This window comes from Amphiura filiformis, chromosome 9 (genome assembly GCF_039555335.1).
Source record: "Amphiura filiformis chromosome 9, Afil_fr2py, whole genome shotgun sequence".
NCBI classification, from domain to species: domain Eukaryota; kingdom Metazoa; phylum Echinodermata; class Ophiuroidea; order Amphilepidida; family Amphiuridae; genus Amphiura; species Amphiura filiformis.
Window position 1 is genome coordinate 37,700,481 of NC_092636.1, and position 25,173 is coordinate 37,725,653.

Here is a 25,173-nt window from a genome sequence, read left to right on the forward strand (position 1 = left end):
AGCCATGCAGTGAAGGTGACATTTACACCTACTCATGAGTCTCTTGCTATTTTCCCGGGAAAAAGGGAATAGCAATGTGTGGCTTTAATTATTTTTAAACCCAAATTCCCCCTGAATATGGCTTTACACATATATCTTCCACAACTGGAGAAAGTATTTCAAATGGAAGTTACCCAATTGTACATATAGTCTAAATCTTCAACAGGGGGAGTGTGGATTTCAATGGATAGCCCAGTGCACAGTGTAATTTACCCATTATACCAACTTCAAAGTAATGCACCATATTGCCTTAGCTCCAAAGCTGCAGCACCCATATTTATCCAACAGTCAAATATGTTGAAAAATCACTCATGAACTTTTATGTTCATTTATTTTTCAGGTTCAAATAATTGTTAAATTATTCAAATGCTTATATTTACCCCATAACGTATTTGATATTAAACATTGACTTTGTTTTATATTTTACACCCTGCTACGATTGGTACACTCAGTCAGCAGTACTAGTGTTTATGCATGCAGGTCGCTATTAATAGAATCCATGCGTGCATAGCTGACCCCGTTCCCCCCCCCCCCACACACACACAGCGGCCATGCGAAAGATGGATTTTTAATGTCAAAAAAAACAAAAGATCCGCCAAATTTGCGAAGGATCCGCCTCACAAGCTTTAGCGCATTCAACGCTGACGATAATACACAATGTTAATTTGAGTTAGGCATTGACATTCATGATTACAAAAATTAAATATCTGCAATTAAAAACTCGTGTTTTTGAACGATTTTGAATTTTATCAATGAAAATGCAGCGATGACGTCATTGGGTTAACGATTTTCCAACTGCTGATTGGTTGATTGCGTTACTGTCAGTGATCCGTGCATGCACGGTACGGTCCGTACGGAATGATTTTTCGTATGGGTAAAATACACTGTGCAGTGTGACAGCTTTAGCTCAAAACTGAACACCAGATCCATTTTACTTTCTTTTCTTAATTGACATCCACAAACTATTCATTTTGATAGAATTAACTTTCGAATAAAAACAGTTGCCACTTTTATGTTTTAAAGTATTAAAAGACCCATTCAGTGATCCCAGCACACGTGTTCATAAATTGCTTAAAAGTGAAAGATAAGTCATTCAAATTGTCATTTGGTATTTTTGAAATGAAATATTTGGCAAAAAACAAAGAAAACAGCAGTTGTATCAACGAAGTTGAAGCCCCATTCAAATACATCTAGCTAATTTATATACTATACAGATTTATATGTAAATGCCTTATTTTGTCTGAAATACAGAGCTTTCGGCTGAACCACTAGCAGGCTATGTTAGCACATCTATGACAATGACAAAGGTACCAAAATCTGAATTTTGATGATTTTTATAATCGTCCGGATCAGCAAATCCCTGAATGGGTCTTTAATACAAAGTTTTCCCACTTCAATCCATTCTATAAAGCAAAACTATACTTTTAGAACATTTTAATGTTTGCAGCAAATGTGGGCAGACATGCGTAATTCAAGAAATTTTTTAAACAATTATCTTGTTCTTCATGAATTTTTAAACTTCTTCATATCTACGATCAACTCTTGCTTTGATAAAAAACAAATACTGCATCTGAGTATCACATCAACAGCTGTTCTTACATTTGCTACATGCACGTCCCAGATACCTCTGCGGATGCATTCTAAAAATGCAAAAAAGTGACTGTAACTGTAACATATTCCCTATATATAAGTCTCAATAAAAATTAAAATTACACTGGGTCCCAGCACTATGTGTTATCGTGGGTACTCATGCTCATTCCAAATTTCTTGATATTGCATATATATTTTCAAATAATAAAGCAACATGATTTGCAAGGCACACACAAAAAGGATAATTTTTCAAATCACATTGTTGCAAAATTGAAATAAAAGACTTATTTTCCTGATTGTTGTTATTTCTATAAATCTTCTCCAGATATCATAAAAAGCCTGCATGCAGGTAGTTAGAGAAGTCATACCACTAGTATACCATTAGGCCAAAAAAAATATTGTTGTGTTGCCCTCAACCGTCCTACCCTAAATCCTGAAAAAGCAGGGGCACAATTTTTTTTTTTTTTTGAATGATGATTTTTACAGATTTGTTCAAAAACTCAATGTTTTTCACTTAAAATTAATATTTTATTGTAAGACTAGTCTTTAATTGTTGTCTAACAGGTACCCAGAAGTCAAAATTGACAAATGTCCCCTAATTGAACAAGCATTATTTAATATTTGAGGGGATTTTTAAAAACTGAAGGTTTAAAAAAAACCAATAATAATAATAATAATAATCCGACCGTCCTACCCAAATTTCCCATTTTTCCACTTGAGGGCAACACAACAATATTTTTTTTGGCCTTATACATTGTTCTGCTTATAATTGGTAAAAACTTTTTGTTAATGCAAATTCACAAAAGTTATGCATTATGCAAACTTAAAGTGTGGCATAAAATACAACTAGCATAAGTGGGGTGCCCAACTGCATGCACACCATTTTAATGATTTCTATATCAATCCATGAGTTATTGCCAATTACAGTCTGTCCACCTCGAAGTACAAATCAAATCTGTGGCATTGGGGGTCGATGCTTTGCGTCACACGCACTGCGTGTTAAAAAAACGCGACACGTAAAGAGCATGGTGCACTCGGCAAGTTCAAATCGTGCAGCAGTAGTCGCGCGAAAGAAGCATTTATACATACATACATACACAATTCTTTTATAAAGCGCCGTTACAGCTAGACCACAGCGCATAAACAAATTCAAAGCATAAATACAATATAACAAAACAAAGTGAGCAATAAAAACAGTCAACTTTTTGGGAAGAGATGTGATTTCAATAATTTCTTAAAGACTGGTAATGAGTTTGCAGTATGAATGGTGATGGGTAAATTGTTCCACAGTCCAGGAGCAGCCAGAGAAAAAGCTTTATTTGCGGCAGAATGAAGAGATTTGGCATTGAACTGATGTATAGTAAGCAGTGTTGTATCTGAAGCAGAGCGAAGTCCAGTACGTGATTGATGGTAGGGTGTGAAACAAGAAGCTAAATAACCTGGAGCATGTCCATTCAAGCATTTAAACACATACAGAAGTACTTTGAAAATAATGCGCTCTTTCACAGGGAGCCAGTGGAGTTGTTTAAAAGCGGAGTTGCGTGATCAAATTTTGATGCAGAAAAATTAGTTTTGCACCCCAATTTTGAAGGCGCTGAAGTCTGTCGATATGGGTTGTGTTTGCTCCCAGCAAAAGAGCATTTCCGTAATTTACACACGCATTGGACTCTCATACCTCCCGTTTCCGAGGTCTATTTACTTTGTACTTCGAGGTGGACAGACTGTATAAGCCACACAAAGTATTATATATGATGCAGATAAGAATTCATGCACTGTACGCCATAACAATCTTTGCATTTCTGTTAAAATGGGTATATTTGAAACCTGGTTTGCACTCAACAGAAAAATGTATTCTGTCTTTCTTTACCATGAGGAGCTGCTTTCAAAGTTTAGTGACAAGCAGGACTCTGGTCATCATGTATTGCACCATATTTCATAGTGACTCCCTCAAGTCACAAACACCCAGCTGTCATCTTTTAGGGGACCAGCTAAACATGTGCACCTGCTGAATCCAGGCCTCGTCAGTTTTCACCCCAATAGCAGCCACCATCGGTCCCTTCCCATCATCAGATATAGCCACCGCTTCCACATAATCACAACCAGCCAAACATACGGTCCGAATCGGATTCCTGAGGGCGCACTCCACTATATTCATATTCTGCGTCTTTTGACTTATTGACATGCGTTTGAATGAAAGCACTGGATCCCAGGTGTATTGATTAGCACTTGGTGTAGAGTCATCGTCCAAGATTCAGAGTTTTCATCTGTTGAGTCTTCTTGCATGGTAGTCCAGTTTAAGTGATACATGTATATTAATCCTTCGGAGGTTCCTAGAGCTAGCAGATCACCATAGAGAGCTATACAGGTTGCATTACTTGGGGCTGAGTCAGGTGTTTGCCCTGGTAAGAGTTCTACAGTGTCTTCATTCCATTCAAACCAATTCAATGCAGAACCTGCAAAAAACAAATTTGTATATTACTAAATTTGTGTGATACTAATCAAGAGCTATGTGTAAAAGTATATACATGTAGTCCAAGGAGGGCTCTTAATTTTTACTGGTGGGTAATATGCCTTGGCTTTTCAAGAACAGGGTCTTGCATGGAAACTGATTCCACCCCCCCCCCCCCAAGAAAAAAGCCAGTTGGGTCTTGGGAGCTTGTGAACTGATTTTTCTCCAAAAAATGTGTATATGGGGGCTCAAATATTTCAAAATTTGGTGTAAAATGAGCCTAAAAAGGCACAAAACTTAATCAAATGTGCAAAATGGGGGTCATAAGAACTGAAGGCAAGTGAAAATAAGGGTCTTGGATGCAGCAGAGGGGTCGTTGTGGTGGCAGTGCACCATGAGGTATTAGCCTGATAGCAAGACACTTAACAAAAGAAAGGAATAGCAGGAAAACAACCAAAATTGAACATACAAATACAAATGTGGAAGTAATATGTGATACAATCAAGACTAATTGTAATGCTGACAATTTTCAATTTATTTTGATTTTTATTTATTCATTCACACATTAAAATGCTGAAGTTTGGTCCAAGCTCCATTAAATTGGAAATCCGGTTACAAATTAATGAGTGATTCTTCAACTTTAAACAAATTAAGTAACACATAATGACATACATTTTTGTAACTATGTATTGCCTGTTTTTATCAGAACTCCAAATCATTCTTAGTGATATTAAACTCCTGTCTTTGTTTTGTCCCCATTGAATTTTATTTTATTCAATACTATATTGGTCCCAATGTCATTTACAACCAGGGTGTTCGGTGAGATTCATAGAACTGATACGTGATGCCGGATGGATAGCCCTGGGTGAACTAACAGAGTCATATGAGTAAGAAGCGTGGCAGCAGTGAATTTCAGCATAATAGCCATGAAAAGGATATTTATATTTATTATTCTTAAACACTTGAGAACGTTCCTGCAATCTTATTGGTTCTTGCCCAGCTTTACCAGTGTGATATGACATGATATCACACAGGTGAGCGCGTGTGCGTCAACGTGATACGCATACTCGGTATTTGGATCAATCAGAGGCGCACAGCAACAACGAGACTGATCGATTTTAAGCCCTAGGTAATTCCTTGCAAAATGTAGATTTAATTTGATTAAAATTTTTATTTGAATTGATGTGTTTAAGAATGAGAATAAAGGTATTGTTATTAGCCGCTGTCATGCATCTATCGTCTCATATAACACAGGCGACATCATTATTTTTGACATAAAACAACGAGGCGAATATGAGACAATAGATGCACTCCAGGGGCTAAAAACAATACCTTTATTCTCTAAACATTAACTTAGATTATTATCAAAAATCTACATGTAACCTTTTTTTGGAACACCTGGTACTTTCGCAATATCACTTAAGCCAGAGAGTTCAAAACACACTCTTATCAATATGCATGCCTTGAATACACTGTTTACACACCTGTAAGACAGAAGATCATGCTGCCATTAGATACCATTTTCCTCACATGAGATGATCCATAAAACTCAGATGTTAGGAACAACTTCTTCTCCAGATCCCACACTTCAATATTAGGTGCACGAATTAGAAATGCCTGTGGATGGACAAAGTATCAAGTGAAAGTTGATTTCAATTGCATAATAAGAAGGCTACAAAGAAAATTTGGCTGAAGCAGGGTTCGAACTGATGACCTCTGGATTGCCAGTCCAGTGTGCTCATCTGAACTATCCAGCCCTTCGCTTGGGTACTGATCAGAACCATAAATCCTTGCTGCCATATGGCCAGATAACATGCCCAAATTTATATGATCACCCTTTTGCAACATACTTCCGTTCAAACTGCATTTAGGATTGAACAAAGTAGCCTACAAACTTTTAAAAGAGATGTTTTAACATCAATTAAAGTTTCCATCATGTTTGATAATTACAATCACTATTATCTATCATTTATGTTGACATCATTATACATAGTGGTATAGGGAGTTTGTATTATTTATTTCTGTCAGAAGTTAAGGTAAGCCAACAAGTTAAAACTCAAACCAGTTGATTCAATGGGATATTCCAGTTGAAATCCACACACCCCCTATGATCAACACACTGACCCTTATCTCCCACACAGTGGGTGTAAGTTTAAAGTGGAGTCATCCATTAAGATAACGTTATTTGAAATTCATACTCCTGTGTGGAAGATTTAAGTTTTTAAAATGGAATAGCTCAATATGGCTTATCTTGGTACTTTCCATCTTCCACAAAAATCATGCAAATTTCTGTCAATTTTATTTGATTTTTTTTAACAAGCTAACTCCCAATAAATGTCAACCTAAAATGATGTCATCTTGTCAGGGACATAGCAGGATAGCGTAGCCACTAACAACCCATCACCAGATGCCACAAAGATCCACTTTGCGAATGTTGTGGGTGAAAAAAAAAATTGTTTTTATACTTCGCCCATTTGCGAGTGTAGAGAGTGAAAAAATTAGGTTCTTTTTCAAAACCCACCCAAAAAAAATCCTGGCTATGCCCCTGCATCTTGCAAAGGTCAACCAATCCTGCTCAATCACATATAAAGTCTGCACAAAAAGTAACTCAGCTGTCATAAATACGCCTATACATGTAGATTCAGAACTAATAATTGTTTTCACAATATTTCAACATAAAAAGAAGGATGATTTATTTACGGGCATTTTGATACACCAATTGTCCAATTTTGTTCAATATTGACAATACATCGGTGTTTTGAAAGAAAAATATCCCAATTTAAAAGTTGCAGTTATTTGTATTGATTTGAAGTAAGCATGAAGATAATGGCGGGCTTTACATATTTACAGTGCTGGCATTATAACCATTGATCGCTGTAAACTGTAACTTTTAAATTCTGGTATTTTTCTGTAAATGCACTACTGTGTTGTTAATATTGAACGACATTTGACAAATGGGGTATCAAAATGTGTGTAAATAAATCATCCTTCTCGCTATGTTGAAATATTGTGAAAACAATTATTAGTTCTGAATCTATAGGCATATTTATAACAGCTGAGTTACTTTTTGTGCAGACTTTAGATCCCTTTCTTGAGAAGTGCATCAAAGAACTATATCACACGCTTTAACTCTTGAAACTCACTCTATTACCCACAATAACAGCTCCTGTAGCATGCATGGTATTTTGTGGAAAGAAACCTCCTTGCCAGTTGTTGAATATAGCTGGAACAAGATGGTGTGGTTTTTGTAACAGTTGTGACCTATCAAAGGTCACAAGGTCATCTGGTAGAGTGTACAGGTCAACAGCTCCTGTGTTCCAGCCAATAAGAAGAGTTCTTGACCAAACACTGCAATGAATAGGAAAAATATTAATTCGACTATTCTAGTTGAAATCCACACACCCCCTATGGAAGACATGACCTTCATATCCATGCAGAAAGTGTGAATTTTAAATGGGTTGACCTGAATGGGTGACTCCATTTGAAGTCTACAGCCCCTGTGTGGGAGATTTTAAAAGGTCATGTCTTGGTGTATGAATTTCAAATGGAATAGCCCATATTGTACATTTTTTAGTTGGTATCAGAAAAGTGATAAACTTGCACAAATCATTTAAAAGGAGCCTGTAAATGCATGCACTAACCTGGAACATGCATGAATACATAAATACAACTTGATCATGAGTTTGGGCTGCAAACTTTTCAGCCGAGGCTTAAGGTAGCTGCCTCGGATACAACACCCTTGCAGAAAAATAGCTCCTGTGTCTGATCAATCAGGTCTATTCATTTAAATCTTTAACATAACAAAGAAAAGTATTTTCCACACCTATTTTAAGAGTCTTATAAGAATTGTAACAATTCTTATGTTTTTCTTTATTTTTTGAAAATTCCCATAATTTTGACAGTTTTTGATTTTTTTTTGCCCACTTAGGAAGGAGCTATGGTTACCAAACTTTCAGGGATGGTAAATAAGCTTAATACCTAAATTCTCTCGTCAGTTTTTTTGGATAAAGTGTTTACTTTTTGAAAAAAATAATTTTTTCCATTTTTAATTTTAGGGAATGTTAGAAACACTGTAGCTTAAAATAGAAACACTTAATTGGAAAAAACTGACAAGAGAATTTAGATATTAATCTTATTTACTATCCCTGAAAGTTTAGTAACCATAGCACCCTTCCCTGTTGGCTAAAAAAATCCTAGAATTTAGGTAATTTAGTGTTTCTAAAAAAAATAAAAAAATCATTAAAAAGTACCAACATTCCTGTTAAATATATACTAAAGTAACACCAAGTTAGAAAATAAACTTGGTTTGTATTATTCTCTGATATATTAGCAGCAAAATGAAACTTGAAACTTTTATATGTGACATGATCTGGTCCATGGGGGCCAAAGGCGACAAATATGAAATTGAGATACAGTCAAAAATATGGAGTAAAAAACAATAAAATACATAAGAAAATAGACATCACAAAACTTCATAACTTAAGAACCAAGTATGCTAGACCTTTGGTATTTTCAGTATATGATAGCCTAATGTTTGTATAAGATAATAGTCATAGTAACTCAATATTCCAAAATGCCTCCTTTGGCCCCTTTGGACCAGATCGTGTCACATATACAACTGCTATAAGGAGAGAAAAATCAGTTTTAATAAAATCTTTGTTTCCAAAAATGTTGCCATTTTGAGAAATTGGCAACGTGCCAAAAGCCTTTCCCTGTAGTAATTCAATGGGATTTTGAGATGACAAAAAAATGCGTAACTCAAAAACGCTTTGTTGGAAAAAATTAAAACTTGGCAAGTAAGGTTTTCTCATCAATACACACATCCTATATCATTTTCAAGGAATTCTGAGCATGACACCGTAGCCGATACAGCCACCTTAACATTGGTATGTATCTAGGTCAGTGACATTGTAGCACTGGTATATGTGTCTTTGGAAAGTCAAGTATGTTGTAAACAAGTAAGTATTCACTATTGAGATCATTGACATCAGTATAATAGACTATTTTGGAAAGTGATACATTGGTATGTATCAAGGTCAGTGACATTGTAAAGTTCCGTTCATACTACCACTGCATTTGTGATGCGGTGCTTTGCGATGTGGTGCATTGTCGCACTGCATTGTACTGCAAACTACTGCATTGCGATATCGCAATAAAGTTAAATACATTTTAACTTGGAAATGCGACGAGTTGCGTTGAGTTGCGGCAAAAAGTAATCTATATATATCGGCATCGCACACACATCGCATAAATGCGGTGGTAGTATGAACGGACCTTAACACTGGTATGTGTCTTTGGAATGTCAAGTATGTTGAAAACAAGTATGTATTCACTATTGAGGTCATTGACATCAGTATAGTAGACTATGTTGGAAAGTGATACATTGGTATGTATCAAAGTCACTGACATTGTAACACCTGCACCTGTGTTTGGAAAGTTGTAAACAAGTATGTATCACTACTCAGGTCATTGACATTGGTACATTCGACTATACTAAAATGCAGTAAACCTTTGACGAGCGCATATTGTAAGGATACATCACATATTTCCTGCGTTGCACGCACTTGTCTCTGATTGGATGCTGAGGCGATCTGTTGTTGCCGAGTGGAAATTTATGAATGAACTGTGCGCCGTACGCGTTGTTAGCGCCGACTTTGCAACATCACGGTAGTCGCGCTCGTCAAAGGTTTGCTGCATTTGACTATATCAAGGATTCTCGAGTACTAATATACTATAGGATAAGCCACTCGTTTGTGCAAATGAAGTCAGTCATTCAGCCTATGCGCCTTCGTGCATGTGATGCAAGGCTCTGTGATGTGATGGCATAGCTGTGTAGGAGTGTATTACCTGTGGAAGAGATGATGCAATGTTTACGTCATCGTTTCCAAAAAAATTAAATGCCGAAAAATGGCGAACATTTGGTCGAATCTTTCTATTACTATCATATCGTGAAAAACCAAATAGCTGAGGAGTTAGCTCAATATGCTAGGAAAATATTCTCTTCGATGACCCCATGACGAGACTGGCTAAATAAGCTGTATTTTTGCTAGAAAGGGTCCGAATAATTGGCAGTCGATGGGCGCCATCTTGGAAAAATTTAGGGTACCAAACTACCCAAAACTGTCAATCAACATTCCAATGGTACCAAACTCCCTAGCAACCGTCACTCAAACTGCCGTGAAGTGACTTCAATTTTTATACAGGGATTGAATACGAGTGTCACGGCCCTGACTATATGTTGGAAAGTGGTACATTGGTATGTATCAAGGTCAGTGACATTGGAACACCTGTTTAGTACCTACCTTTGGAATGTCAAGTTGTAAACAAGTATGTATCACTACTAAGGTCATTGACATCAGTACCAAAGACTATATTGGAAAGTGATACATTGTACATCAAGATCACTGACATTATAACACCTGCACCTGTCTTTAGAATCAAGTTGTAAAAAGTATGTACCACTATTAGGTTGTTGACATCAGTACCAAAGACTATGCTGGAAAATGATACATTGGTAATGTATCAAGATCACTGACATTATAACACCTGCACCTGTCTTTGGAAAGTCAAGTTGCAAACAACTAGGTATCACTACTGAGGTCATTGAGTACACGCAACTTTGTTGGAAATTGATACATTGGTCTTTGGTACTGATGTCAATGACCTTAGAAGTGATACATACTTAAATAGAAAGCAAATTTATACTTCTACGCTACTCAAATTTGGTACACTCACCGGAGCGCTTTCACCGGTTCAACCGGCATCTTCAGCGGATGCTATTGCTCTGAAGATTGTTGTTGCTAGTGATGTATAAATTTGCTTTCTATTTACGTTTACCGCTACGTATGAATATACATCATGATACATACTTGTTTACAACTCGACATTCCAAAGATGGGTACTAAACAGGTGTTCCAATGTCACTGACCTGATACATATCAATGTATTGCTTTTCAACATAGTCGATTGTATGTCAATGACCTCAGTAGTGATACATACTTGTTTACAACATTCCAAGCACAGGTGCAGGTGTTACAATGTCACTGACTTGATACATGCCAATGTAGCACTTTCCAAAATTTCCAAAAATTTCCATGGGGGCCTAAGGAGGCATTTTTGAAAATTGAGTTACTGTACTTATTACATTATACATACAATATGCTATCATTTAACACTAAATGTCTAGCATACTTGGTTCTAAAGTTATGAAGTTTTTTGATGTCTATTTTCTTATGTATATATTTGATTGTTATTTACTCCATATTTTTACCTTTTATATCTCAGTTTCAAATTTGCCGCCTTTGGCCCCCATGGACCAGATCGTGTCACAAATAGTCTACTATACTGATGTCAATGACCTCAGTAGTGAATACATACTTGTTTACAACATACTTGCCATTCCCAAGACACATACCAGAGTTACCTGTACAATGCCTGTTACAATGTCAATGACCTTGATACATACCAATGTATCGCTTTTCAACAAAGTCAATTGTACCATGATTGTACCAATGGAAATGACCTCAGTAGCGAGACATACTTGTTTACAAAATTCCAAACACCAGGTGCAGGTGTTACAATGTCACTGACTTTGATACATATATACACTTTCCAAACATAGTCTATTACACTGATGTCAATGACCTCAATAGTGAATACATACTTGTTTTACAACATACTTGACATTCCAAATACACATACCAGTGTTACAATGTCACCGACCTTGATACATACCAATGTATCACTTTCCAAAATAGTCTATTATACTGATGTCAATGACCTCAATAGTGAATACTTACTTGTTTACAACATACTTGACATTCCAAAGACACATACCAGTGCTATGTCACTGACCTTGATACATACCAATGTATCACTTTCCAAAAATAGTCTATTATACTGAAGTCAATGACCTCAATTTAGTGAATACATACTTGTTTTACAACATACTTGACATTCCAAATACACATACCAGTGTTACAATGTCACCGACCTTGATACATACCAATGAATGACTTTCCACTTGAATGAAATGGTAGAGTTGGTCCTCTTTGGCTCTACCTCAATGATCAACATCCATCACCTGCAGCATGTATAGTATTCGGCAAGGTCCTTCAACTCCGCTTCTTGATTCAGGGCTGTTGATTATCATGTAAAATTAACTAGGTCACACAATGCTACACAGCTTGATCTGTGAATGAGGTGCAGATGTGATAATGATGTGTTTCAATTAGCCAATCAGAATCCAACTTCTGTGTTTACACTGTAAACAGTAGCAGACAGCTGAAGAACCTAGCCGAAAACTATAATAATTATTACCTGTGACCTTGGACTTCCAAATTTGTAAGCAAGGTAACTGCAAAACAAAGTTTTACTACCAATGACACTGTTGACTATTACTTACGCTAGACATGTTATGAAATTTGGTAACTGGACACTTTTCATTCCTGCCTTGGTGAAGAAAAACATCATGTTTCCTATACCAATAAGTAGACACGGATACATGACATCGGATGATTTTGCATTTATTGTACAATCTTTTTCTGCAAAGAGAAAATTGGGAATAACAAAATAAAACAGATGACCATATAACATTTCAGTTTATAGGAAAAATTTTACATTTTTAAGCTTTAAATGTGACCAATTGACTTGAATTATACATATCGAGGGTTGAGAGCCAGAAAGCCTCAACTCACAATCACCTGTTCCCATGGCACTATAGAAGATACAGTCCATTTAACCATGACAAAATCCAATAGAAAACAAAAAGAAATTCTGGAGGAAATATTGATATTTGATGATCAAAGCAAAGAGCAATCCTAACATGTTTGGTATAATTTTAAAGGGTATTAAAATAAGATTTCAAATCCGAATATCTCAGACATATATATTTTGTCAACTTTATGCTCATTTTGTGAGAGCTGGTCATTGTGAGTTAAGGCTTTCTGGTTCTCAACCCTCGATATGTATCACACAATGACAAATTGATCAATCCAGAATGATAAAAGTAAGGCCCGTAGCCAGGATTTAGTTTGTGGTGTGGAAGGCTAAAAAGTGGATTTTTCCTTCAAAAAACTGCCAATTTCAACATTTTTACCGGAAAATGCGGACCTTTTTAGTCCTTCAAAAAGGAGCCGATGTGCAACATTTTTTACAGAAAGAAAGTGGAAATTTTTTCGGATTGGAATTTTTTTGGGGTGTCACACCCCTGCTCCCCTTTCAATAATCCATCATCACTCACCTGATGTTATTAAAGGATTTATAACCACAAGATATTTTTTACTCATAGCACCCATGGCTACCACACAATCTCTAGGAGCTAGTCTTTCACCAGTTGTTATGTGCCATCTAACAATCTCAGTCCATTCAAACAAAACTACTTCATCACCTGTACAGGAAAGGTAGAAACAAAAAAATTGTTAAATCCTAATATACTATAACTTCAATAATTCAGTGGGCCTTATTCAATCAAATTTGCATCCTCCCTTTCTGCAGACTTTCCTAGCTTAAATCAGTGTATTAAGGTTGGATGAGCAAATAAAATTTCATACACTCTTTACTTTAATAGTTATACGAGAACCAATCAGCGCCAAAGGTGACCAAAATGCGAACCATGCATTAATTAGAGGTTGATGACTGCGCATCAGTTGTTTTGAGGGTATAATTGTCAAATATCTAAACATTGTGCTTTGGAACCGAGAATATCCCGAGGGCGCAGCCCGAGGGATATTCCGAGGTCCAAAGCGCAATGTTTAGATATTTCTAATACCGAAAAATAACTGATGCAAAGGCATTAACCTCATTCATAACCGTCACTTTTCCATTTTTTTTTTAAATTCAATTTACGTCACATTTTCTTCTTTTAATTTAAAAACAGAACACAATTTTAGCTTTATCTGTCGTTTTCCCTGTAAAAAATCGAATAGCCCGTTAAGGAAATACCGCTATTATTAAAGACCGAATTAAAAATACTAGTTTGCGTTTGACGTCATGACAAAGGCGCGCCGTGATTGCATGGTTGCTGACCTGCGCAGTATGGCATTTTTGGATTGACAGGACGTCATACGCAAACTAGTCTTTTTAATTCGGTCTTCAATTATAGCGACCAATCACACTAGCACGCAATCATGCGATGTCCAAATACGGCTTGATGCTTGAGAAACTGTACAAAATAATGCACACATACCGATGTTGATGCATCTAATGCACTCCCCCTTGCATGGAATGCATTAGATGCATCAACATCTCAGTATGTGTGCATTATTTTGTACAATTTCACACGAACCTATAATTAACCAACGGGTGGTTTCATCTCTTGTTACCTGGGGTATTTAGTTAATTGGTCAAAAATAGTTGCTAATCACTACAGCTATACTTACTGGCATAGCCATCATTTTGCATAAAATTGCAAATGTACTGACAGTCTAAAGATTTTGACATTTCAAAAGGATGTTAGACCCAAAATTTCCAAGCTGTCCTGCTGACCCGCTCCCAGAACATTTGCGCACACTGTTATGCTGAAGTGAACCAAAATGAAGTAAATCTGGTTTTTAAACAGACCATCAATCAGATAATTTTTTTACTGGCATGTGACAAGTGTACCGACGGGACGTGCACGATATAACCTGCCGTCGGACCATCGGTACTGGGGGCACTAGCCCCCTTGGCTATATGCCACTGGGCTAAGGGCTCATATTGAAATTCCCTTACACAGGAAGGTGTGCGCCATCGTGCAGCTTTCCTATGCTAGCCTTCTTTTGTTAAAATCCTGTGTGATTATAACACTGCAATTAGCCCTTAAATTAGGGCGCGCTTTCCTGGGTTGTGCGATGAGCCATAGTCAGTTTGTTTTCTTCCCATTCGTCATGGACCACTTCAAAAGGCAGGGTGTATCACTGATGCATATAATCCATCTTTATAATCCGTTTTATGACCGAGCTTTCCTGAGGCGCGGGCTTAGTGAGGGGAATCCTGCCTTCTTTCGGTGTGAAAGCGTGGTAGGGTATTTCAATATGGCCCTAAGACAGTGTAATACTCTAATCTGTGGATATATGTAGAATAGAATCATAGTTTTAGTTCAGCTGCTATGCAAAGTGCACCTGTCATATTGTATGACGTATTTGACTCCCGGATTTGACTTTTTATGAATTTACGCAAGCTCAGGCCCAGACTTTATTATTATATGTGACACAATCAAGGGAAATGAGTCGGATGGCGGGATGTCGCTAATATTGATTTTGAGATATTGGCAAAGAAAGTCTTGTTTTATACTGTTTTCAGCGATTGATAAATTGATGTAACTTTGCAAAGAAAAGTTGTATCAATATGGGGTTTTCGGTTTCAGAAAGCTCTAAATGTCTTCCTCTTTATAGAATCATACATGTATGTAAAACCCATTTTCGACCAGGGTCGACATGTGACTCATTCCCCTTGATCATGTCACATAAAGAAATGTGCAATAACAAATTAACTTTTTAATTTGCACGTACCACAAAACTGCAGCAAATTGGCCTGTTTAGCTATACTCCTATCAGATGCATTACTCTGTGTAAAATGTCTCTGTTGCCACACACATTGTTTACACTCCAATGCTTGACACATCGACTACGATACCATCTCTGATACAATGCTCTCCACTGTGCCCAAGTTCCTGCCATCTTGCTTGGTGTTGAGCCTACAAGAAGCAGCAAAGTACCTGCTGGAATCTCTTGCATGCATTTTTCACACCAGATCATTTTCACTTTGGCTAGATTATCAACACAATTCTTCCACAGTTTGCAAACACGTTGGGCTTTGCTAAGTGATGGGCCATCTAAATGGAATAGAATAGCCTCTTGAAGTTCTGCTGGCAGCTGAAGGATGTCCATCATGTCTGTCAAGATAAAAAGATTAATGTGTGTCAGAACTGGAATGTGCAGTGCCCAATATTATAAATGCCATCCCATATTATTTGCTGGTGTTGGGACATAGAAAAGATGACTCAGCTGTGCATTGGTCCATACAAGCAGGTCTGTGCTGCCTTGTACAAGACGATTGCATGCCATTAGCACAATATTTCACATTTGTGACACGATCAAGGGAAATACGTCGGATGTCGCTAATGTTGATTTTGAGATATTGGCATAGAAAGTGTTAAAATTCTTTTGTTTTATATTGTTTTCAGCGATTGATAAATTGACGCAAGTTCACAAAGAAAATTTGTATCAACACGGGATTTTCAGTTTCTGAAAGCCCTACATGTACATTGTACCTGTCCTCTTTAGAAACATGTGTAAAACTCATTTTCGACCAGGGCCGACATGTGACTCATTCCCCTTGATCATGCCACATTTGTGCATTTTGGACTTGTATTATTCCACCACTTTGCAGTACGGTAGCTATCTTGAGCGATACAAAAAAAAAAGGGGGGTTAAAAAAGCGGTAGAAAATATTTAGTCTCCAAAAAAAAAAGGGTTTCCTTCATCGTCTTGAAAGCATCAAATTAATGGTTCACCAGACACAGGGAAAACTTGTGTCCCTTGCATGAATAAATCAAACGGTCGCAGCACGGTCAGAGTAAGTTAGGTTTTTGTGTAAATTGTGCTTCTTACTCAGATTCGTGCAAATGTCGGGCTGGCAGCATTTCTGTCGGGCTGGTAACTTTTATGAGTTAACTTTAATTTACCTACAGACCTTCAGTCTTGCAGCGGTACATAGGGATGCACTGTACATTTAAGAAATCAAATCAAGAAATATACCCTGACTTTTTTGTCCATTTAAAAACCCAATTTCTTAATAAACAGTTCCTGCTTAAAGCAGATGAGTTCCCCCTCCCCCTGCAGTAAAAAAGAGCTCCCCTGGCCTATCCCCTATAGATACTGACATGATCTATACTACATCATCCGTAGTTCGTAAGACACATATGACGAGGAGCGAAAAACACCAAATTGGTGTTTTATGACCTTGACATTCTTTTGTTCTTTTGTGAGTTCTTTTGTGACATTCTTTTGTGAGTTCCGCAGTCTAGAAAAAGACCGAGTTCCGCAGTCTAATACTACATCATAGTACATGTCATGTGTAGTGTCCATAATGCTTGAAATTATGAAAGCAGAGAAGACATAATTATATTTCATGGCTATTGATGTTTTCTTTGAATGAACTTTATAATGTCATAAATACATCAGAAACAAAGCTGACAAAGAGAAAATCCTGGAAGATCTAGGGAACTTCCAGCAGACTTACTTCGGTGTGAAAGACCAAACTGTTCAAGCCAAGTACGACATGATAGAGCGTGAAATCAAAGATGTGATGGACAAACATGTTCCAACCAAATTCACTTCCAATAGACTCTCATTACCATGGTTCGGCAGAGAACAAAGACGCTTATGTAGAGCCAAACAGAGGAGGTATAACAAAGCAAAAAGATCTGGGAATCCCAAACACTGGGAGGACTACACAGCCATCTCAAACAAGCTGAAAAAGAATCTTAAGCAAGCTAGAAACACGTATATCAACAATCATCTCATAGACACCTTTGAAGAGAACCCAAAGAAGTTCTGGTCTTTCATCAAAAAAGTGCGGCAGGAAGAAGTCGGAATTCCGGACTTGAAGGTTAACAACAGAATCCTAAGTGATAGTAAACAGAAAACTGAAGCATTTAGCCACCAGTTCGCCAGCGTGTTTACAGAGGAAGAAAAAACCGAAATTCCTGATCTGGGTGAGAGCCCTTACCCTGACATGATTGACATAAAAAAGACTCCCACGAGGTATCTCTGCAATCGCTGTATGCGCAGTATACATCACCACTGATTCACCATATCAAAATCTGCTGGAGGAACATTTGATCCAAAGCATCGATCTACTGCAAATGCAAACCAAATGTCCTGAAATTGGGATAGTAATTCTTGGCGATTTTAATCGAATGAACATATATCCTGTTACTAGGGGAAATGACTTGAGCCAACTTATTGATTTTCCTACTCGTGGTGATGCCACACTTGATTTAATTCGCACTAACCATGCACTTAAATCTCGGTATAATAAACCCGTTCCAATGTCACCCTTAGGGTTTAGTGATCATGTTTGTGTTTTGTGGAAATCCAAGTTTCAGGCCAAAACAAAAAACACTTTTAAGATCAACAAGTCACGTCCTTTGAAGAAATCTGGCATAAGTGCTTTTGGTCAGTGGGTTCAGGATCAAGATTGGCATGAGGTTCGTGAGTGTTGTGACACACAAAATAAAGCAGATGTGTTCTATTCAATGCTAGATATCGCCATTGATTCCTGTTTTCCTGTTAAGAAAACAAAAATGCACAATAATGATAAACCGTGGCTTACAACACATATTAAAAAGCTTATTCAGGAGCGTCAAGTTGCATTTGCAAATAAAGACCAGCAGCATTGGCGCAAACTTAGAAATTTAGTGAAACGTGAAATTGAAAAAGTTAAACTTCACTACCATGCCACCAGAATTAGGAACTTACAAACAACAGAACCTAGGAAATGGCATCAGGCCCATTTCACGGTTAGGCGCCACTTTTGGTGAAAAAAACTTGAAATTTTCAAAATGGATTAAATTTCATTTAATTGGGGTTTTCTTTTCCACATAAGACCAGATTTTCATAAAAATATCATTTCCCAGCTTAAATCTCTCTACTTCTTGAAGAAAATTATAATTTATTATCTCATGTTATGTAATTTGAAAACAAATTTGATAAATATTGAGTAGTGAATATTTATACTTTTACTGTCCAATACATATATATAATATATATTTAAAATAAACAAGTATGTCATAGGCTCTCTTATGACAAAATTTGGGCAAATTTTGTTGTGAAATGACAAATTTATGGCCACTTACATGTAATTTTTGTGGTAAAAAGGAAATTGACATGAAAAGGTTTACTCAACAATTTTAATAATCAATGAATGACTCTGATATTTCACAGCTTTGATGGTCATAATATGGGTAATGTTCACAAATAATATCAGCCAGTTTGAAAGCACAGGTCAAATTCAAGATTCTTATGTTTGTGCAATTTTGGATGTGACAGATGTCAATGTGAACAGAAACCACACATTGTAAAGCAGAGTATGTTTCAGAAAATAATGATTCAAAGAGTTTTCACACACTCAGTAAATTAAATGGGATATATTGAAACATATTAACCTGTGTTAGTGTTCATTTTAAAACATTGTTTACAATTTATAGAGGTGGATGTGACATTTTTAATTGTGAACAGAATATTTCATTATTATAAACAGTTTGCTTGTCAAAATATAAGCTTTAAAGCACTTCTAACACATATATTTTGATAGATTCTATTGAATTGAGCAATGCTAAAATGTTTTTCCTGACCCTTTATATTTTTGCCAAGCAAAATGTTTATAATACTGAAATATTCCGTTCACAATTGAAAATGTCACATCCGCTTCTGTAAATTGTATACAAAACTGTCCCCTAAAAGACAACAACAAAGCCATGAAATAATCATATGTGACATGTATGAAATAATAAACCTATTTTAGAAAGTCAAATATCATGTTGTTTAAGTATTTTGGCCTAAAAACTACTAATTTATAGGATGTGATATGTGAACGGAAATGGAAGCTTTTTGAATCTCCTGTCACAATTAAAGAAGGCATGCTGAATTAAAAACTTATTGTGCCTTTTGATCCCCACAAACCTGTAATGAAATAACTTCAAACTGGCATCCTAGTCCCATACCTGTCTTAGTTCTTTGAAGAAACTATTTTGGATGTGACAGGTACCATGGATGTGACACATGTGAGCGGAAACTTTGAAATGACATCTGCAAGCTAAGTTGATGAAGGAGTTTTCATTAAATGGTGTCATTAGATAGCTCATAGCAGGAGATTTTTAAAAATCAAGGAGAAAAAATTCTGCCACTTATTTGTTAATAAATTATACTATTTGGAAAATTAATCGGATGTGACAAAATTGTGAACGGAATTTGTTGGCAAAAATTCAAAATATCGCTGTATCTACGTATTAAGAGCAACAAGTGTAATTTGTTCAACAAATAGTAACAAGACTCTGAACTTTACTAAAACACACTAGTTTGCCATTCATGTAAAGTATTAGTCGATCTATTCCACATTGAATAAGGTACATAGATGTGAACGGAAAATGTCACATCCGAATTCAGAAATTTAAATGGTTCTCATGCTAGTTTAACTGACAACTACTACTTTGTTCATGCATGGCTGTATAGTGCAACTTGTTCATTACATAAAAACAACAAAAGCAGCTGGTAGGCTCAACATAGTTAAAAGTGGCAGCATTGGAAAATAAATGTCTGTTTTTAGGTTGCTAGTAAAATGTGGTTTTGACCACTTCTGACCCCTAATGCGCCCTGAAAGATAAAAGCAGAAAGGCCGATTAAGCTAGTGGAGGTAGGCTATACAGAGACAATGAAAAATCACCAACAGTCAATTCTGTAACCCCATTATTTTTTACACACCAGGCCAGATACGTTGAAAATCAAAAAGTGGCGCCTAACCGTGAAATGGGCCATCAACAAATTAGAACTGTTACAAACTCTAGTAAACCTGATCTCAAGATAAACATCCAGGGTATTGAGGACAAAGATTTGAAAGGCATTGCCAATGCTATTAATTCCAAGTTCGCTCATGTGTCTGATTGTTTAGATCCTCTTGACTGTAGCAGGTTACCATCTTATCTTCCTGCTGAAGAGCCAGTTCCTCAGTTATACCCATGGGAAGTATATGCTGAGTTAAGCAAACTTAAATCTGCCAAATCTTGTGGCCCTGATCAAGTTCCGCCCAAACTGGCCAAAGAGTTTGCGTACGTATGAGTTAAGTGTGCCTCTTACCGATATTTTGAATACTTCGTATCGTGAGGGTTATGTTCCCGAGCAGTGGAAGAAGGCAATTGTCATCCCTATTCCTAAACAGTACCCACCAAGTATTGACAAGTTGAGACCTGTTTCGCTCACATCAATTTTTGCCAAAATAGCTGAAGGTTTCATTACTGATTGGGTTCTAAATGATATTCAAAATGATATTGACATCCGCCAATATGGTAATGTAAAAGGAGTGTCAACTTCACATTATTTAGTTTCTCTTGTTCATTATCTTTTCCAGGGAGCGGAGAGGAGTCGCAATATAGGGACAGTGGTACTTACAGATTTCTCGAAAGCGTTCGACCTTGTCGACCACACGCTTCTTATTGGTAAGATCGTCGATGGGAGTCCGTAGGTCCATTGTTCCTTGGATTTGCGATTTCCTCCGCAACCGTCATCAGTGTGTCAGATACAACAGTGTACTTTCAGATTATTCAACTCTTCATGGTGGTGTACATGTACCCCAGGGTACAAAATTTGGCCCAATTGGGTTTCAAATTCTTATAAATGAAGCTGCCCAAGAAGCTGGTAGTCGCTGTTGGAAATATGTTGATGACTTGACATTTGCTGAGAATTTTTCGGTGGTTGTGCTAGTTCACTTCAGGATGATCTTGATCAGTTCTCAGAGTGGGCTAGTGACAGCCACCTGAAATTGAATCCCAGCAAGTGTCAAGCCATGCAAATTGCTTTTTCTAATCCATTGCCACCACATCGCGACTTAAGAATTGGTACTGAACCACTATCATACGTCACCGAAGCCAAAGTTCTTGGTTTGTGGCTACAGAACAACCTTAAATGGAATGTCCAGATGGACGCGATGTTAAAAAAGGCTAATTCCCTGTTGTTCATGCTACAAACCTTGAAATGCTTTGGTTTCTCCACTCAAGAGCTTGGTGTCGTATATAGTGGATATCAGGATTAGCGGTGACCTGCCGAGTCCAGGGGTCCAAATTAGCAAATAAAGGGGTCCATGCATCTAATTCTACACAGACGTACAAAATTAAGGGGTCCAAATCATGGGGACCTGCCAAATCAAGGAGTCCTGGACCCTAAGACCCCTTAAAACGCTACCCCTGGTGGATATGTCAGGCCAATTCTTGAGTACGCTGATGTGGTGTGGCATTCTGGTATCTCAGCTAAACAGTGCAATGAAATAGAAGCCATTCAAAAGCGTGCATGCAGAACAATCCTGGGTCGGCACTATTTATCCTATATAGTGATGCGCTTAAAGTTTGCAAGCTTGACACCCTTTCTGATAGGAGGGAGGAGCACTGTCTTAGGTTTGCCGAAGGGCTTGCCAAATCTGATCGAACAAGTGCTCTCATCCCTCCTACCAGAAAGGAGTGTCATGGCCGTTCTTTGCGTAACAGTAATAATTTTTCTCAGTTTAGGACTAGGACTAATCGTTTCAGAAATAGTCCTCTTCCCTTTTTTGTTGATATTCTTAATAAATAAGTTTTGCTTTTTCTTTGCCACCCAGAGTTGTTCTGCATGCTATACTTTTCTATGCTAATCTTTTCATGTCATTTTATGTTAAAAAGTGCAATATTATGATAAATGTTTTTACTGTGACTTTTATATATATGCAATTTTCTTAAATAATGTAATTCAAATTGTATATTTTTGTGTGTGTCTTATCATGTGCAATTTTTTGCTTAAATATTTAATTCTGATTGTTTTTATATTGTAATTTATTGTATGTAATTTGGCCCACGGGCCACGAATTTGCAATAAAATAATATCAATCAAATCAATCAAAGGTGACTGAAGAAGGAGTTCTCAAGCTGTAACAGAACTTGGATCCGTGTAAAGCACCTGGTCCAGACCAGATACCACCTTGGATGCTTAAGTTATCAGCGCCTGCGCTGGCTCCTGTACTAGCAGATGTTTTCCAAGATTCTATTGACCAAGGTACCACCCCACACCAATGGAGAAAGGCGAATATTACACCTATATTCAAGAAAGGGGATAAGTCAAAGACAGAGAACTACAGATCGGTGTCCCTGACCAGCATCATAAGTAAGATCATTGAACATATCCACTCTCAAATAATGAGACACTCGGACAGACATAGGATTCTTACCAGCAAGCAACACGGGTTTAGAGCTCAACATTCTACCAAATCACAGCTGATCCTGACAATCCATGACATAACAGCCAATCTGGAGAAAGGAAACATTGCCCAACTTGCTATCCTCGACTTTGCGAAAGCATTTGACAAAGTCCCCCATGAACGACTGCTGAATAAGATGCACTACTATGGTATCAGAGGCTCATTGCACTCGTGGATGAGAAGCTTCCTCACCACAAGGACCCAGCGTGTTGTCATCGATGGAGTTGCTTCATCTGATAAACAAGTCATTTCCAGCGTCCCTCAGGGGACAGTCATCGGTCCACTTGGATTTTTGATCTTCATCAACGATCTACCGTGGAGAGTTGAGAACCATGTACGGTTGTTCGCAGATGACTGCGTATTATACATGTTTGGTAACACCGAAGATGAACTTTTCGCTCTTCAAGAAGATCTGATCCGACTTGAAGACTGGCAAGACCAATGGAAGATGAAGTTCAACCCAGGGAAATGCAAATCACTTCCAAAAGAAATCCCCCGAAGCCAAAGTTCAAATTTTGTGGCGAGGAACTTGAAGAAGTAAATGACCATCCATACCTAGAAGTTCAACTAGACAGTAACATGAAATGGACTTTGCATATAAACCAAATCACAGCCAAGGCAAACAGAACGCTTGGTTTTGTAAAGAGAAACCTCTGGTTCACCACCCAGGAAATCAAAGCCACAGCCTACACAACGCTCATAAGACCGACTTTGGAATATGCATCATGTGCATGGGACCCCCACACCCAAGTAGACATCAAGAAGGTCGAAAGCATGATACAGAGAAGAGCAGCTAGATTCACCATGAACAACTACAAGAGAGATAGCAGCGTAACCAGTATGCTAAACACTTTGGAGTGGGACTCGCTGCAAGAAAGGCGTAGAAAAGCACAACTTGCCATGATGTTCATTCAATGTCCAGAATGGACTTGTGGGCATTGACCGAGACACATACCTCACAGACTGCAACGACACCAGGACAAGGACATACTCAAGAACCAAACTGCAAAGGGGCAACGCAACCAAGGATGTTTACAAATACTCCTACTTCCCACGCACAACTACAGACTGGAACACCCTGACCGAAGACATCACGACAGCACCAACCCTACCCAGTTTCAAGAGGAGGCTCGCATAAAATTTGTTTTTCAAGCACACTCTCACATTATTCAGGCAGCACATTTCGACCTGACCTAAAGTAATTCCACCAAAGTTGGCGATAGTACGACTTTTGCTAGTTGAAGCTGCCGACTAGTTGAAGCTCCCAACGTATGCGACAACCAGAGATGGTGATTGTACGTGACAAGACAGATACAGATACAGACTCAACCTTATCCAGATCCAGACACCAGATGCAGGCCACGCTACGTTCATGGTAAATGGTTGTCGAATTCGGCACCTGTCAGTGTCAGTGTCTATTCCACGGTGGAAGCTTAAGCCTCGCCTCGTCCTAATACGGCCTAGAATTGCAGCGATGCAAGCGCAATCAGCAGGCCCAAGCGCGGGGGCCCAAGTTAACACAAATTTCAGAGCATTGCCTACCTTATTCATAACAGGAATATCAAATTCTCAACAATTTTACAATTTTCGTTCTCATGCACCAGTTCGATCTCATTTCACCTCACACTGCTCGTGTTTTTGTTTACATGTAGACTTGCCTCAAGTCCTCAAGGCAGAGCTGCGTCGCGCTGCTGAGTCCAATTTACCCCTATATTCACAGCAATTTCAGTGATTCAACTTGGACACTTTAAATTTAAAATGATAATCGATGAGAATTGGACATATGATGAGGAAGGAACAACTTGGGCCATGATGTTTCGGGCTATACGTATAGCTTGGAGCTCTTGGTGTGTAGAGCGAATTGCTATTTGTAATTAGAGGGAAATAGGCCTATGCTACCGGTATCTTCAGTAGATAGCATTGTTTCATTGGGAGGGAATTATGCTATTCAGTAGGCCCTAGATAGCATTGTTTCATTGGATGACAATATACATAAAATATTCAGTAGATAGCATTATTTAGCTACAGGGCAATATAGGCCTACTCTCTTCAGTAGATAGCATTATTTCATGAGAGCAAATTACTATTTTCAGTAGATAGCATTTGCAATTTAGTTT

At 37.6% G+C, this 25,173-nt stretch overlaps 1 protein-coding gene across 2 annotated transcripts; it reads right to left on the minus strand.

The window, feature by feature from the left end:
- Window positions 1-3,283: 3,283 nt before the first annotated feature.
- On the minus strand, window positions 3,284-24,714 carry LOC140160958 (uncharacterized). Of its 2 annotated transcripts, none has more exons than XM_072184306.1 (7): window positions 24,599-24,714; window positions 15,568-15,950; window positions 13,320-13,466; window positions 12,483-12,621; window positions 7,222-7,426; window positions 5,563-5,695; window positions 3,284-4,082 (listed from the first exon to the last, which is right to left on the minus strand). In XM_072184306.1, the coding sequence occupies exons 2-7, from the start codon at window positions 15,677-15,679 to the stop codon at window positions 3,802-3,804; spliced, it is 1,017 nt and encodes a 338-aa protein (XP_072040407.1). In that variant the 5' UTR covers window positions 15,680-15,950; window positions 24,599-24,714; the 3' UTR covers window positions 3,284-3,801. The 2 variants fall into 2 exon arrangements, with proteins under 2 accessions (XP_072040407.1, XP_072040408.1); XM_072184307.1 differs by lacking the exon at window positions 24,599-24,714 and adding an exon at window positions 21,226-21,517.
- Window positions 24,715-25,173: the final 459 nt, after the last annotated feature.

What these genes read in the sequence shown, in the direction of transcription:
- LOC140160958 (XM_072184306.1), bottom strand. Translation starts at nt 15,679, where the DNA reads ATGTGTCAAGCATTGGAGTGTAAACAATGTGTGTGGCAACAGAGACAT. An exon ending in AAATCCTTTAATAACATCAG is followed by an intron (nt 12,622 to 13,319) that starts GTGAGTGATGAT and finishes TTCTCTTTGCAG; the next exon opens with AAAAAGATTGTACAATAAAT. An exon ending in CTGTTATTGTGGGTAATAGA is followed by an intron (nt 5,696 to 7,221) that starts GTGAGTTTCAAG and finishes GTCCATCCACAG; the next exon opens with GCATTTCTAATTCGTGCACC.